Consider the following 17,142-nt stretch of genomic DNA (forward strand, 5'->3'; position numbering starts at 1 on the left):
TCTTGATAATAGATTTTGCTCTAAAATCTACTCTGCCAGATATTAGTATAGCACTCCAGTTTCATTTTTAGTGTCATCTTGAACAGATCTTTTTCCTTTTCCTATTAAACTACTTGTGTCTTCATATTTAAAGTATGGTTCATGTAGGAAATGTATCTTGTATGGAGTTAACTCTTGCTTTTTTATCCAGCCTGACAACCTCTGCCATTTCATTGGTGGTGTTTAGACCGCTTCCTCTGAGTGTGTGTGTGTTTGTGTGTATGTGTGTGTGTGTGTGTGTGTGTGTATTTTGTTATGGTTATATTTAAGTACATCATCTTGCTTATCTGATGATGATTGCTTATTTGTCCTGTCTATTCTTTGTTTCTCTCTCTCTTTTTTTTTTTTGCATTTGGTGATTTTTATAACTTTATTTCTTCTTTGGCATATTAACTATAATTTCTTGTTTTATTTTTAGTGGTTGATTTCAGCATTTGTAATAGGCTTTAAGTTATATTTATTTAATTAAATTAACTATGTTAAATGATATTTTTAAGTGATATTATCCCTCTTTATAGTATAAAACTCTTACAATATATTTTCTTTTCTGCCTAACTTTTCTAAAATTTTATTTCTATAATAAATCCCATCATTATTACTTTTGTCAGGTATCTTTTTAATAGCTTTATGGATATAATTCACATATAATTCAGCTATTTAAGAAATACAGTTCAATGAGTTTTTTTTAATATACTCAGTGTTGTGGAACTATTACCACAATGTTAGAAAATTTTCTCCATCTGCAAAGGAAACCCCGCATCTGTTACCAGTCATTCCCTATTTGTTGTTGTTGAGCTGCTAAGTTGTGTCCAACTCTTTGCAACCCCATGGGTTGCAGCATGCCAGACTCCCAGAGTTTGCTCAGATTCATGTCCATTGAGTCAGTGATGCTATCCAATTATCTCATCCTCTGCCACCCTCTTCTCCTTTTGCCTTTAATCTTTTCCAGCATCAGAGTTGGTTCTTCGCACCGGGTGAGTTGGCTCTTTGCACCAGCTGGCCAAAGTATTGGAGCTTCAGCTTTAACATCAGTCCTTCAAGTGAATATTCAGGGCTGATTTCCTTTAAGTTTCCTGGTTTGACATCCTTGCAGTCCAAGGGACTTTAAAGAGTCTTCTCCAGCACCACAGTTCAAAAGCATCATTCTGTATTTATCCTTTTCCAAACCCCTGGCAAACACCAATCTACTCTTCCATCTCAGAGATTTGCCTATCCTGAATATTTCATATAGAGTCATAGTATTAGGTCTTGTATGACTGGCTTCTTTCACACAGCATAATGTTTTTTAAGGTTCATGCATGCTATGATAGCATTTATTATCATTTTTTCCCTTGCACATTAATATTCTATTGTTTGGACATACAGTAAGTTCCCTACATATGAATGATTTCCATTTTGAGAGCATGTCCGTAAGTCTGATTTGTTAAGTCCAACAAAATTAGTCTAGTAATCCAACTAACACAATTGACTATATAATACTGTACTGTAATAACCTTATAACACTTTTCACACAAATAAAACAAAAAAAAACAAAAAAGAAAACATTTTAAATCTTACAGTGCAGTAGTACCTTGGGAAGTACAGAAGTACAGTAGTTCATGACAAACATGTGAAGTAACTTACATGATTGTACATGTGAATGAGTGCACGTTCTCATCTTTGAAAGTTCACAGCTAGCTTGAAGATTCATATATAGGGGACTTACTGTAGGATATTTATTTTTTAGTCTGTTTATCAGTTGATAGACATTGGGTTGTTTTCATTTTTTTTTACTATTATGAATAATGTTTCTAGGAACATTCTTCTATAAGCTTTTTTATTGATACATATTTTCACTTCCCTTGGGTATATACCTAGGACTGTACTTGCATGGTAGCACTGTTTAATGTTTTGAAGGACTACCAGCCTGTTTTCCACGGTGACTCTACCATTTTACACTGCTACCAGCAATGTTTGAGGGTTCTAATTTCTCCATATCCTCACCAATTCTTGTTATTACCTGTTATTTTGATTATAGCTTTCCTGGTGAGTTTAAAGTGGTATCTCATTGTGAATTTGCTTCCCCCCCCCCCCCCCCAGTGGCTAATGCTGTTGAGTATCTTTTTATATACTTACCAGCCATTTATTTATTTCTTTTGGGAAATGTCTGTTAAGATTTTTTCTCCTTATAAAATTGGCTTGTGTCTTTATTATTGAGTTGTAAAAGTTCTTTATATACTGTGTATACAAGTCCTTTATCAGATATGTTTTGTAGATATTTCTCTCATTTTGTGAGTTATTTTCAATTATAATTTAAAGAGACATATAAGAGAACTGTCTTCTATATTTATCCATTTAATTACTAGTTTTAGTGTTCTCTATTTCTTTGTGAAAATTCATCTATCCTTGTGATATAAGTTTCCTCTGTCTGATAGAATTCCTTTCTAACATTCCTTATAGTCCATGATATGCTTATAGTGAATCCTTTCATCTGTTTTGTTTTAAAATGTTTTTGCTTAATTCTCCTTTTTGAAAGCCATTTTCCATGGACAGAGACTTTTATATTGATAGGGTTATTTTTCTCAGTACTTTAAAGATGCTTACCACTGTCTCCTTGCTTGCCATCTTTCTGATGAAAAATCTGCTGTCCTCCTTATCCTAATTCCTCACTGTGCCAGTCTTTTTTTTATCTGGTGGCTTTAAAGATTTTCTTGTTATCATTATGTTTGATAAATTTGATTAAGTGTGCCTTTATACATTTTCTTTGTTTTTTGTGTTCATAGTTTATTAAACTTGTTGAATATGTAAGTTTGTAGTTTTCATTCAAGTTTGGAACTTTTTGGCCTTTGTTTTTCAGCTATCCTCCTCTTTCCTTTAAAAGTGTTAGTCACTCAGTCGTGTCTGACTCTTTGTGACCCCATGGACTGTAGCCCAGCAGGCTCCTTTGTCCATGGCATTTCCCAGGCAAGAATACTGGAGGGGATTGCCATTTGCTTCTCTAGGGGATCTTCCCAACCCAGGAATCGAACCCAGGTCTGCCTCATTGCAGGCAGACTCGTTATCATCTGAGCACCAGGGAAGCCCTCTCTCTGTCCTTTGGGAGCTCCAATTACATGTATGGTGGTCTGCTTGAAATTTCCCCACAACTCACTGATGTTCTTTTAATGTTTCTTACTCTCTCGTTTTTCTCTCAGTGTTTCATTTTGGATAATGTCTATTTCTCTCACTTTGCTAATCCTTTCTTCTGCAATGCCAGATTTTTGTTAATCCCATCCACTATATTTCTCATTTTATGCATTGTATTTTTCATCTCTAAAAATTTGATTTTGGTCTCTTTAAAAATCTTTTATGTCTCTACTTTTTTTTAAACATTTGGAATATAGTTGTAATAGCTGTTTTAATCCACTTATCTGTTAATTCTCACATCTATTTCAGTTTTGTTTCTGTTTCAGTTGTGAAACTATTTTCTCATGTTGGTCATATTTTCCTACTTCGTTGCAGGACTAGTAATCACTGATTGGATGCCAGACTATGTGAATTTTACCTTGTTGGGTACTAGATATTTGTGTTCCCATAAATATTCTCAGGCTTTGTTCTGGGTCATAGTTAACTACTTGGAAAGAATTTGATCTTTTTAGGTCTTGCTTTTAAAATGTGTTAGGTGGGATCAACTCAGTGTTTAGTTCTAGGACTGATTATTCCTCACTTCTGGGGCAAGATGTTTCTGAGTGCTCTAGCCAAGGTTCTGTGAATTATGAGGTTGTCCAGTCTTGCTAGTGGAAACGAGACTGTTCTAATAGATAGCACTCCAGTCTCTTCATGGATCCCTGCGTGCTTTTCTGGGCTGTTCTCTGGTGAGTCCTCAAGGCAGCGGATGGAGGGGCTGCAGATCTCCGGGGTTTTCTTTCTGGTTCTCTTCTCTATGGTATTCTGTTCTGGTAACTCTAGCTGCTTTGAGCTTCTTGGGTTCCCAGATATGCTTCTTTAACTCAGTAAGTTCTCTGGGCTCCACCTGGATTCCCCCTGTGTGGTTTCTGGACACTCTTGAGGCAGGAAGCTGGGTCAATCACGAAGTGAAAGTGAAAGTCGCTCAGTCATGTCTGACTCTTTGCAACTCCATGCAACTACACAGTCCATGGAATTCTCCAGGCCAGAATACTGGAGTGGGTAGCCTTTCCCTTCTCCAGGGGATCTTTCCAACCCAGGGGTTGAACCCAGGTCTCCCACATTGCAGGCAGATTCTTTACCAGCTGAGCCAAAAGGGAAGCCCAAGAATACTGGAGTGGGCAGCCTATCCCTTCTCCAGCGGATCTGCCTGACCCAGGAATTGAACCGGGGTCTCCTGCATTGCAGATGGATTCTTTACGAACTGAGCTATCAGGGAAGTCTGGGTCAATCATTGTGCTTACCTGTTCTTTTCCCACTTCTGACATGTTCACTATTTTGTATATTTTATTATTTTTCTTTTTTAAGACAGGCGATCGTCTGGTCTGTTACTCTTATCTTGGCCCTGTATATTATTTTTCTGTAGAAAATCAAAGTATCCACAGCACCTCAGGATACATATATATATATGTAAAAATATATAAGCTTACATGTAGATATGTTTCCCAAATGGGATAAGTATATAGACACCTAATTTCAATGCAGTTTAGTTTTTATTGGCTGTATAAATTGCGTTGCATGGGCACATAGTTTCAATAACTCAGTTGGCGAGCACTGTGTTACTAGTTTCTGAAGTTTTCTAGTCTTACCTGCTAGTGTATTAAGCCCTCTCGTAGTGAGATCGTCCTCCTTAATGAGCTCTTTCCACAGTACACATTTGTCGTTGTAGAGTTATATCGTCTCTGATCCATTGTGCTTTTTAGAATCTTGATGCAAACCACCCAAACACATGCACTCATCCATATTGTATTCCAAAAGGATGATATAGTTTGTCTACACCAGAAAGAAATGTATCTATTTCCTTACACTGTGGGAAACACATCAGAAAACTATCTTCCAGGCATCACTTTTTTATGTTGAGATGCACCTCTAGTTTTAAAAATTTAGATTTATTTTATTGAAGTAGAGTTGATTTAGAAGGTGTTAGCTCCTGCTGTCCAGCCAAGTGCTTCAGATATGTAGACACAGGTGTATTTTTTTTCATATTCTTTTCTAATATGGTTTATTACAGGATAGTGAATATAGTTCCCTGTGCTATACACTAGGACCATGTTGTTTATCCATTCTACATATAATAGTTTGCATCTGCTAACTCCAACCTCCCAATCCATCTTTTCCCCCTGCCCCTGTTCCCCCCTTGAGCAGCCACAAATATGAGGTACAGTTTTAAACCAATGTTCTTCAATTCAGGCACTCAGAATTTATTTTGACTTATTTTCTGAAAAGTACTTGAAGTTTAAGCTACTGGAAACCTTAAGTAATGGAAGATGCCTCTGTCCACAGAATCCTTTGCTGTTATTCTGGGCTGAATGCTTTTCTTATCACAGCTGCAGACTTCTATATTTTGGCCAGCTATTTTGACAGTATGCCTCCACCCCCATTTGCTTTCCCTTTTTCCTTCTTTCCCTTTCCCTCACACCCTTCTATTCTAAGTAATTTGGGAATTACTTCTGATTTTAGAAACCTGCATTTGCTCTTAGAAGAAAATATCCCTCAAGACTCCTCCATTGGCTCTGGTTGGAAGAATCTAGCTCATCCTGAGGGTTGATTATATAGTTGTAATCTCATTGTCCTGAAACCTGTGGACTACAGACATTCCAACAGAGCTCAGAGGCTCTCTCCATAAACATCCCTCAATAGAAATGTACCCACCCTATCTATGCTTCGGGATATTTACTTTTTTGGGTGGAACTCTTGATTGCCTAAAGTCTTTGCGGGCTCTGAGTGCCTATGCAAATGGCTGGGTCAAGGCATGCTGATAACAAAGAGTTTGGGAGTTTGGACATTGTGGCCTTGGGTAATGGAAAGGAATAGGGGGGTTGTAAGCCTGTTTCTTATTCAAAGAGTAATCATTTCATTGCCCTTTCAAGAGGGTTTTTTGTCCTTTCAGTTGACTTCTCTCCCTTTGCTCTCATCCCTTTCTTCTTGCTCTCTCCCTTTATGATTTAGCATGCTCATGAGTTTCTTTCTTTTTTTTTTTTAACTTAGAGGATATGTTTCTCTTTTGGCCAGTTTCTGACCCATTATTCCTCAACTTCAGGTTACCCCCATTTTCTAAATAATATCATACAAACTAGCTTGACATGTAAACAGAGTTTGACTAATTCATCCTTGGCCCTAGTAGTGACAACCATGGTGAGATTTTTTTTAAAAAATGCGTTTTTACAATTCCTTGTTATTTTCACAAGTTTCAGGATAGCATCTGTCCCCAGCAGGAGCACTTTCCAAAAGGGAAAACTGTATACCTGTCAATACAGTCTTTGAAATCAGAACTGTGAGTTTGTTTAAATACTTTCTGGCCAGTTCTCCAGTCTGTAGAATCCTGAGCTCTGCCGGAGTTCCCAGAAAGCAGTGCAGTTGTGGTGCTTGGGTTTCTTTTGTGCAGATGTGGTGAGCAGGATGGGCTAGCTGTATTCCTGCGTTTGAACACATGAGCCCATAGCCGTGTGGAAAGAATGGTAGACTTTTAGGGCAAGTGTAAGTCTGATTGAAAAGCTGGAAAAGCAAATGGAAAAACTGATCCTATCAGTTTTGTGAAAAAGGGAAGATTTAAGAGCATGAAATATTGTCTGCAGTGTGTAAACTGAGGACTTCCCTGGTGGCTCAGTGGTAAAGAACCCGCCTGCCAATGCAGGAGATGCAGGTTCGAGCCTTGGGTTGGGAAGATCCCCTGGAGAAGGAAATGGCATCCCACTCCAGTGTTCTTGCCTGGGACGGGGAGCCTGGCAGGCTATAGTCCATGGGGTCACAGAGAGACTCAGACACGAGTTAATGACTAAACAACAAAGTATAGTATTGTATGACTCAAAATGTGAAGAATGTTTTCCTTTTTCTTGTGATTTCCTGGAGTTTTTAATCTTAGTTCATCACAGTTATATGCATTTCAGTTGGACAGTTTCTTTTAATAGTTACAATAGCTGCATTTTTTGGTCAGCATTATTATCACAGATATTCCTTGTTTACATGGATTGATAAGAAGCTCATGCTGAAGCTCTCCTGAGCACATTATTTTGATTTATCACCTGTATTATGTCATCTGTGGAAATTTCAGGGTGTAATATATCCTGATTACATTTAATACAAGTGCCTTGTTCTTGCTATTGCAGATAAATGATGCCAGGGCTGAATGTATAGTTTGAATCATTCTGCATTTTTGACAAAATGAAATGTTGCTTCTGTGTCTTGTCAACTGTTGTGGCTGAGTTGATGACTGTGTTCAGCCTAAGTTTTTCCCTTTGTGATTTTGATTTTTCCCCCATTTTGTTTTTTCATGGGAATTCTTTTAACTCTTGAAGTTTATTTATTTAACAAACCTGCATTTCAGTTGTAGATCATGCACTTCATATTTTTCCTGGAATGAGCTCTTTTAATTGTTGTAACATATAAATGACATATAATTTACATTTTCAAGTTCAGTAGAGCTAAGTATATTTACATTGTTATGAAACAGATCTTTAGAACTCTCTTTGTCTTAACAAAACTGAATCTCTCTGCCTGTTAAAAAAGAACTCCTCCTCTCCCTCCCCAGCCCCTGGCAACCACCATTTTACATACTGTCTCTATGAATTTGACTGCTCTAGGTACCTCATATAAGTGGAATCACAAAATATTTGTCTTTTTGTTACAAGCTTATTTCACTTAGCATAATGTCCTCAGGGTTCACCCATGTTGTAATATGTGCCAGAATTTCCTACTTTAAGGCTGAATGATATTCCATTGTATGCTTTTAAAGTACTGCATTTTGCTTATCCATGTATTTGTCCATGGACACTTGAGTCGCTTTCACCTTTTTCTCTATTATTGTGAATAACACTGCCATGGACATGGGCGTTCAGGTATCTTTTTGAGACCCTGCTTTCAATTATTTTGTGTGTATATACCCAGCAGTGGAATTGTGGGCTTAAAAAAATTCTCCTGTTTAATGTTTAAGAACCTGCCATTCTGATTTCTATAGCAGCTGAACTATTTTGCATTCCCCTGAGCAATACATAAAGGTTCCAATTTCACCACAACCTTGCTTATTTTGTTAGCAACAATTCTAATTGATGTGAGGTGTTCTTATCGCATTGTGGTTTTGATTTGCATTTCCCTAACAATTTGTGCTGTTGACTATCTTGTCAGGTGTTTTTTGACCATATGAATGTCTCTGTTTATTCAAGTTTTTTCAATAAATGTTTATTCAAGTCTTATTGTTTAGTTCAGTTGTTTGATTTTCTTCTTGTTGAGTTTCTTTATATATTCTGGATATCAATTGCTTTCTAGATATATGATTTACAAATATTTTATCCCATTCCATGGATTGTCTTTTCATTCTCAATTATGTTTTTTTGCACAGAAGTTTTAAATTTTGATTTAGTGCATTTTATCTTTTTTCTTTGTGTTCTTTAAGCTTAAGAACTTAACGTCTTCTAGGAAAAATTTACTTTTATTGTTACATAACTTATGTTCTATTTGTTCTTTCTGGGTGTACCAATTCTTCTTCTATTGAATCTGTATTTTCTATGCTCCACAACTATAATTTCTAATCATTCTAGTAACTATTATATTAAAGCATGTGTGATTTTTCTTAAACTTGTCTTCTGTGGCATCAACTTGGTCTTCTCTAGTGGCACTTCTGCCTGTTGTAGTTTTAAATACACTTTTAGTTTCAACAGTTTTATTTCCTTTTTCCTTTTTTGTTTTTATTTTTTTAATCAATGTTATAAGAGTCAAATAGCTATATGAGGATTTCTAAGAAAAAGGAGTTCTTTTCTCCTTTCCTGCCTTTTATCTTCCCCATAACTGCCATTTTCAGTTGGTTTAGTTGCTTCACTGGGTATTTGCATTGCATCACCAAGATTTATCCGTGTACTATTGGATCTGTCAGTTTCAAGTATTGATAGACATCCCTGTGGAAGATGTGTTGCACGCCTACTCCCCTCTTGAACCTCTCCATCCTAATACATTAGGTTGTGTTTCTGATCACGTCAGTTTTCAGTGTTAATGTTATTATGACCTTGTTAATATCATTCACAGCTGAGCCATCTAGAACTCTATGAATCCTTTTCTTCTTCTGTAAATTCTTCATTCTCTTTAAATTTTCATTTTTCTTCTTGTGTGTGCTTGCTTTTCTGTGTGCTGGTTATTCTGTTCTATATACTTAGGATTCTGTGTGCTCTTTCAATCCCAAACTATCAGTTCTAGAAATCTCTCAACATACTCAGACAGTCTGTCCAGTCTACTTTGTCATCTCGCAATGTCCTTTCACAAGCAGGCCAGGAATTCCCTTTCTTTTTCTCCTGAATTGAACTTTTGTTCCCGTATCTCACGCCTTCACTTTGACTAGTTTCCTCCCTACTTTGCGAAGGACATCCTGCAATGAGACTGTAGATTGTAAATCACTTTCTTCATTGTCCATTGTCTTCCGGCTTCTAGGTTGCTGTTGAGAAATGCAGACTTTCTGATTCCCAATCCTTTGTCCATGAGCTCCCCCTATCATTTTCTGATCAGTTAATAGGAATTTTTAAAAAATCTTTTTGTTTAAAAGAAAAAATCATGATCATATGCTTAAAGTGGGCATATTAAAATTGATAAAAGTCCTTCTACATTTCCAGTTACGGGTTTTTAAGTCTTCTGTTTTTGTTTGAATGGGTGCAGCATCTTCTTCCTGATGTTACTGTTGTTAAGATCTTCTCATCTGCTCAAATTCCAGAGAAGACTGTTCCAGTCTTAGCCTTTAGATATAAGGCTGGTTTCAGATGCTTAAGGTAAATAAATAGATAAATACTGAGTAAGAGTTAGTCATAAATACTGACACAACTGAGCGACTGAACCGAACTGAACTGAGCAAGACAAGCTATAGCCCTGACCTTCCTCTTGTTCATCTTGTTCATCCAGGTTTGAGGTTTTTGTCTGGTTTCTGCTGGACTAGAGAGTATAGAGCTCTCTGAAGAAAGATACATGAAATCTAAATTTTTTTCCTCCCTGATTTAAGTGGCTCTATTTATGTGTAATACTTTTCTAAAATTTGAAGGTTAAATGTATTATTCCTGGTTTCAGCATTGATGACTTCTTTCCTCCTTTGGTACTTTATGTTCATCTACTTATTTGGGGAATGGAAGTTTTGAAATCTTTAGACACGTAGGCCCCACGCAAAGCTGTGGTTTATCTTCTGCTTCACTAATACCATTTTCTGCTTTTTTATTCTGTTTTCTACTTTATTGACTACCTTCATTCAGGTCCATAATTCATAATGTTTTGGTTAATGTTGACTCATGTTTGATCTCATATTTTCCTAAAGTTACCTTTTATGTTGTATACCTATTTCTTCGTAAATATTTGCTCTGACTCTAGAGTCTTCCTTCTCTTGAGCTGCACAATATTTTTCATTTGCCTGGTGGATATGAATTTTTCTGTGTCTTATCCTTAGAGAGGGAAGTCTGTGTGTATTCAGTATCAGGTATTGTCTTGTATTCTTTTATGGGGCTGAAATGAGTCATTATTTGACTTAAGTCCAGATGAAGGAAAAAGGTTAGATTTATAGTAGATAGATTTGCCCAGTTAGAAATTCATCTTCCTATGAGGCCTAGTAAAAGAGCCAGCATCAGCTCCAGAAGTAATCAAAGGGAACAGTTGCCTCAGAACCAGAGAATTTTTTTTTAAGGTATTTGGTGTTACACTCAGTAATTAGAAAGATCATTGTCACTTGGCATGCCTGTCCGTATCAGAAGCCAGCTGGTAGTGCTTTTTTCCCACATATTTTCTGGGCCAGTCATTATGGCCACATGTAAATTAGAAGTAATACAGCCAGAGATTACTTGCTCAGTCGGAGCCAGGAACCCCTTTTAAGGCGCTGAATGTATTTTAATGCACTCCAACATTCCCTGGCTTAGTTCACTCCTGCCCTCATCCCTCTTAGCAGGGAACATCATTGCGAGTCTATTGGGGTCTCATTTACTTATTTTCTGTCCATGTAATTATAGTTTCACATGAAAGCATGTTGAGCTTTAAATGTTCTCCAACCTTCCATGTTGATTCTTGCCAGTAGATATTTCTGAAAGTCTGAGCAATAGGTAGCAATAGGTGGCTTCAAGGATTGAGTCAGGATATTTCCTCTTCTTATATTCAGTTGGTTATTTTCTGTTAATCTAGCACAGAACCATGAGCCTATGTGGCTTTCTTACTTGTAAACTGTATTTTATCTAAATATTTTTTAATTGAAATATAGTTAATTTACAATGTTTCAGTTTCAGGTGTACAACAAAGTGATTCAGTTAGACATACATACATATCTATTTTTTTTTCAGATTATTTTCCCTTGTGAGTTATTGCAAAATATTGAGTATAGTTCCCTGTGCCATGTAGTAGGTCCTTGTTGACTATATAGTGTGTGTGTGTGTGTGAATTTTGAGCTATGGGGAGGGATTTTGAGGTAATTCATATCCAATGACTGTAAAATGGGTGAATAGGCATGTCAATCGGTGACAAAGCTCATGTTCTGCTAGTAACATTAGGTGTGGTTTTGTGGTTTTGAGAGGATGATAGAGATTACAAGTCATGCCTAGAATGGAAAATGGGGACAACTAGGGAGGAAGAGAAGGGAAAATAGTGATGGCCAAGGGTACCTGGGGTTGATGGAGCCAACTCACACTGCTTGGTGGTTTCCTGTTATCGAGAACTCAAAGAAAATAGAGGGTTAGGCTGAGGGCTGGTTATAAGAACTGCAGGACAGATATCTAAGTACTTGGAAGAGTTCAGAGAGGGATGAGTTTTTTTTAAAAAATCCTGTGCAGCTCTGTAGTTGTCAGTCTGGGGCTCTGAGAAAGCAGGAGACAGTATGTCAAAGGAATCGAGCCTACTTGGCCAGAGACTGAATGGCATCATTACTTAGGAGATTGTCTTTGGTGCCATCACATCTCCCCCCCCCCCCCATGGTTTGTGCAGTTTTGTAAGTAAGTTGAGCAGTACATAGGTTCCATGAATGTAATTTTCAGACATTGCTTCCCAAGAGAGCTATTTTATACTCTTTGAGGTAGTATTGCCCTGCTGTTACATTTTCAGAGTTAAGTAACCATACCCCATCTTATTTATAAAGGGCTTCTCATAGTGTAAGAACAGGTTCAGCATACACTTTCATGAATCTTCTAGTGATACGCACTGAAGTGAAGTGAAGTCGCTCAGTCGTGTCCGACTCTTTGCGACCCCACAGACTGTAGCCTACCAGGATCCTCCGTCCATGGGATTTTCCAGGCAAGAATACTGGAGTGGGTTGCCATTTCCTACTATCCCAGAAATAAAAATCTCTTTGTCTGAAAAAAGGAAAGGTTCAACAAAACCTTCTAAACTTGATATTCTTCTTGATGTTCTTCTTCAAAAAGGAAACTAACAATCTGTATTGTCCACTGTGTAGCTCAGGGATGTGTCACATAAATCAAAACTAGGGGCACATCATTAACATTTATGTTGATGAGAGCAGGGTTTGGGGAAATAGGTACTTTGCAGGACATCTGACTTGCATCTTACTTCCTTCAGAACTTTCTGAAATTTTTGTTTAGAAAATCTCCAAGCTTTCTCTCATGGTTAATTTTCATTCACGTGGAAGGTTCATCAATGGAAAGGCTCTGTGATGGGTCCCCGTTCAGGTCTCAGCTCTGTCATTTCCTGGCCTCATGACTGGGAATGACACATAAACCCTTCAAAGCCTCAAGTTTCTTATCTGTGAAATGAGTTGACAACATCTACCTCAAATTGTACGTGAAATGACTGCACCCATGCTCAGTATTTAGTAGGTGTTCATTAAATCCCAGTCTTTCCCCTTTTGCTACCAGCAGTGATGCCATATGGCATTTGTTACACCCATTTCTTTATCCTTTTTCGGACTGTAAGCTGGGTACCAGCATTCACATTTTGGACAACTCTTTGTACTCTGAATATGGAAAATATTTTAAGGTTATATTGCTTAATGATGTAACTCAGCAAAAATGATATTGGACCCACATGAATATTTAAGAATAGAATTTCACTTGCCTTCCATATTTCTTTTTGGTTATCATGCTGTTCTTATATTCACAGAACAAGATGGTGTGAACTGTAAATATGTGAGAAGGAAAAAAGGGGGAAAAAGTAAGGGTGGCACAAAATGATGCCAGGAATAAGTTCAGTACAAAACAGTGCATCATGGGGCCCTATAACTTTCCCAGGGTAGGGTTGGCTTTCTGACAGCCCTCACGGAAGAGGAGAGGCACTCTGCGGATGTGTGCCTTCCTCCTGGGCTATTTATTTAACTTTGCAGTGTGATGAACAGCAGATCTTTCCCCCTAAAACTGGGACTGAAGAGAACATCACTGTTGTCTCAGGGTAGCTGTGGAATTTTGTGTGGATCATTTGACCAAAATGTCTTGGCAGCTTTACTTATTTGTTAATTAAAAATAGTCACTGACAGAACTTTAGAGGAAGAAAATAGAAAGGTGCCACAATTCTGAACAATGAAAACCTAAAGTAATTAAAACCGTAGTATGAAGGATAATACCCGAAGACAGGATAACAATCAGAATAGCAGGTTCAAAGAAGTTGCTGCCAAACCTAGGTTGTTTCTTAGGAAACAGTTCTTCTGAGGTTATGTGACTTGCCCAGCGTCATCCAGCTAATAGAGAATAGTGCCAGAGGATTTGCAGAGACTTGGCTTAGATATCCAACTCCACCGTTACTAACTGCTCAAGATTACTGATTACTGGATTTTGTGATCCTGGTTCATGACTTTTACTATTATGAAGAGTATCATTTCGCATAGTATGAAAGTGTTCTGGTGTCATTGCATGCTGGGGAAACCAGAAAGTGTATTTACAGACAAATGCTGCCTTTTTGAGGCAGGGGTCAGCTCAGTTTTATTCATTATGCCCTTAGTTCACTATGGATGCTCCATAAATACGTTTTGAGTAAGAGAAAGGATATTGTTAGGTGGTATGAAAGCAACCTAAAAGTGAAAAATTGACTTAAAATGAAAGTATTTTCTTACAGTTTTTTTTTTAAATTAATTGAAGGATAATTGCTTTACAGAATTTTTTTGTTTTCTGTCACACCTCAACATGAATCAGCCATAGATACACATACATTCCCTCCCTTTTCACCCTCCCTCCCATCTTAAGGTCTTAAAATGAAAATTTGACCCCCTCTGTACTAGATTGAGATGTGGAAATAAGTCATATCCATCTAGCATCCTCTCAGAATGCTGAGAGGAACTAAGAAATGGACTCTTCCTCACAGCTGTGGAAGTTTGATTTACGAAGCCCCGTCCCCCACTGCCCATCCAAGCACTTATTCCTGTGACCGACTCCTTTACCTTTGGGGTATCTTGCCTTTCTTTAATTCTGAAAGTGGTAACAAGTTCCCTACTGAAATGTAGGCATGGAACACATTCACTGAAATCTCTTCTGGGACTGGGACTTGGTGCTCTAGGGCTGATTCTCCATGAACAAAAAGTATGATTCCACTCATCTCTCTTCATCCGCCCTCAGGTTGTCAACTGGGTGGGTCTCTAAGACACTTGATACTGTTATTCTCTTTGCTCTTTGCCTGTACACTGAAGGCTCTTAATCGTGAGTTACTCAGTTTCTTACTTAAGGACAAGATGGCCCTTCCCCCTTCCTACTCTCCCCATCTTCACAACTTGAAATCACCTGCCGCAGACATCTGGCTCGCATGCCAAGTTGGCTTTAGATTCATGAAAACGTATCTGCTGACCCTGGCACAGAGGTGCTGGCACTGAGACGTTAGCTGCTCTGGAAGACGCTCCTTCCTCCCTGGGTTCCTCTTCGCATTCAGCTGGTAGCTGGCTTTTGAGATGGGGTTTTTGTTTGTTTGTTTTCGCTGCCCATGGCCGCAGGTGCTTCACTCCCACGTGCTGGGCCTCTGAGGCTAACGTGGATTTTCCTGTCCTTTTCCAGGTCCACAGTCGCTCCTAGCATGACCACAGTCTGATCAGCAACCAGGAGCATCTGACCCCCGTGTTGTGCGCCTCAGGGCTGGGGCCTGCTCGCCGCCCACGACGCCAGCGCTGCCATGGCTGCCGCCTTTACGTCCAGCCCCGTCGCTTCGCAGCCCCAGGTACGTGATTCAGACACGCATAGGTCTGGGCTAATCATAGTTTCGTGGACTGTTTCAGTTGAGTTTCAGAACCCGTGTTTGACTCTGGAGATCACACGTGTCTCCTCTGAGTTCTCATTTGGTGGGGATTGGGATGAGTGTTTTGTGAGGGAGGTGCTTCTTTTCAGCACCTAGGATGCCTGGCTGCTACTGGAGGCATCCAACCTCAAATCAAGACAGCCAGTGGCAAATCCCCCTGTTGGCTTTTTTAGGGTTTATCTCAGAACTGATCTCATCTTATATACAACAGGTTTCCTGAGTGTTGTCTTGGTGTCCTCCTCCTCTAATGATTATTATTTTACCTTGACCTGTTCTAGTAACTTTGAGAAGAAAATGCAGTTCCAGAAACTTCTGACCCACAGTAATGTGAGTTACTGTCCAGAGAAGAACAGTCGCACAACAGGAACATTGGTTTCACTGTCTTAAAATCTGATCTACTGAAATACTAACTGAACCCTTTCAGTTTCAGGAGGCAGCCTGGCACAGTGAAACAGACTTTGGAGTCATTAGACATGTGTTCACATCTCGATTATTGGGTAAAGGGCCTTAGTCATGCTGACCTCACTCAACTTCCATGTCTTCTCATGTAGTCATCCCTCACAGTGTGATTATAGGGATTAAAGGAGAGGATCTATGCAATGTACACATCAACAAGTGTGATTTCCCATATGCTCTTCTTGCACTGTCTTCTCCTCCTGTTATTTTTTGGCTGCACCGCACACATGTGGGATCACATGTTTCCTGACCGAGAATTGAATCTGTTTCCCCTGCATTAGAAGCATGAAATTTTAATCACTGGACCACCAGGGAAGTCTTTTCTCTTCCTTTTAGACTGTGACCTCCAATCACATTCATGAGAATCACTTTTAGGGCCAAGGTTGAAGAAAAAAGCATGCTTTTGAGAAAAAGTCATATTGATTGAAATTTGAATCTTTATAGTAAAAAATACTTTTCTACACCTTTTTTTTCTTTGTATCATTTTGCAGGCTACTAAATTTTGTATATATTTCTTTATTTAATTGAATATAAATTTTATATGATATGGAGCCTTCGTAAGGAAATGAAGATCTGAATAAACAAAACTATGTATTTTTATGCTGGGGTATTTTTTTTTTTTGGTCTGATTTCTAGAAGAATTTTTTTATAAAATTTAAATATAGTAGATTTACATGTTGTATTACTTTCAATTGTACAGCCAAGTGACTCAAATATATATATATATCTATAATCTTTTGTCATATTCCTTTCCCTTATACCTTATTACAAAATATTGAGTGTAGTTGCTTGTGCTATAGAGTAGGCCCCTGTTGTGTATATTTTAGGTAGGGGTGTGTGTGTCTGTGTGTCTGTGTGTGTGTGCAAAGAAAAGGAGGGAGGGAGAAAGAAGAAAAAGGGGCTCTTCTACTTTATTTACTGTCAGTGTTTTTCTTCTTCTCTAAAAGACCTGGGATTTTATCACATGGGTGTAGCCATTGCCTTCTCTGAGCATTATAAAGTTTCTAGTGTCATTTTCCAGAATGCTTAGCGTTATCACCATCATGTGTATTTCCCTTTCTGGTAAACGGATCATTGCCTTTTCAACACTTCATTTACTTTGGGTGTTTGATTTCCATTCCCCTCAATAGTGTTCCTGGTACCCGAGAGATGTGGTAAGTGGGTGAAAAGATTTAGTGCCTGTTACCTAAGGTCACCATTTCAAAGTCCACCGGAGTTGTTCCCTTGCAGTGACTATTCTTAGCCTTTGTGGAGTAAGTTAGGCCCCGGTACAGGTTTCCTGGACAGGACATTTCAGCACCCTAGTCTTGCTGCTCTCCTTTGTCAGCGTTTCCAACAGCATCG

General features: G+C 38.4%; 1 protein-coding gene across 4 annotated transcripts in view; it reads left to right on the forward strand.

Annotated features, from left to right (window-relative positions):
* The window catches only part of LPAR1 (lysophosphatidic acid receptor 1), a 159,071-nt gene that overhangs the window by 57,606 nt on the left and 84,323 nt on the right, over positions 1-17,142 (forward strand). For all 4 annotated transcript variants that reach the window (XM_070459299.1, XM_070459298.1, XM_070459300.1 and 1 more), the window contains exon 2: positions 15,105-15,264. In XM_070459299.1, the coding sequence (XP_070315400.1) occupies positions 15,220-15,264 (45 nt within the window). In that variant the 5' untranslated portion in view covers positions 15,105-15,219. The remainder of the gene's footprint in view (positions 1-15,104; positions 15,265-17,142) is intronic.

Source organism: Odocoileus virginianus, chromosome 31 (assembly GCF_023699985.2).
Source record: "Odocoileus virginianus isolate 20LAN1187 ecotype Illinois chromosome 31, Ovbor_1.2, whole genome shotgun sequence".
Lineage (NCBI taxonomy): Eukaryota > Metazoa > Chordata > Mammalia > Artiodactyla > Cervidae > Odocoileus > Odocoileus virginianus.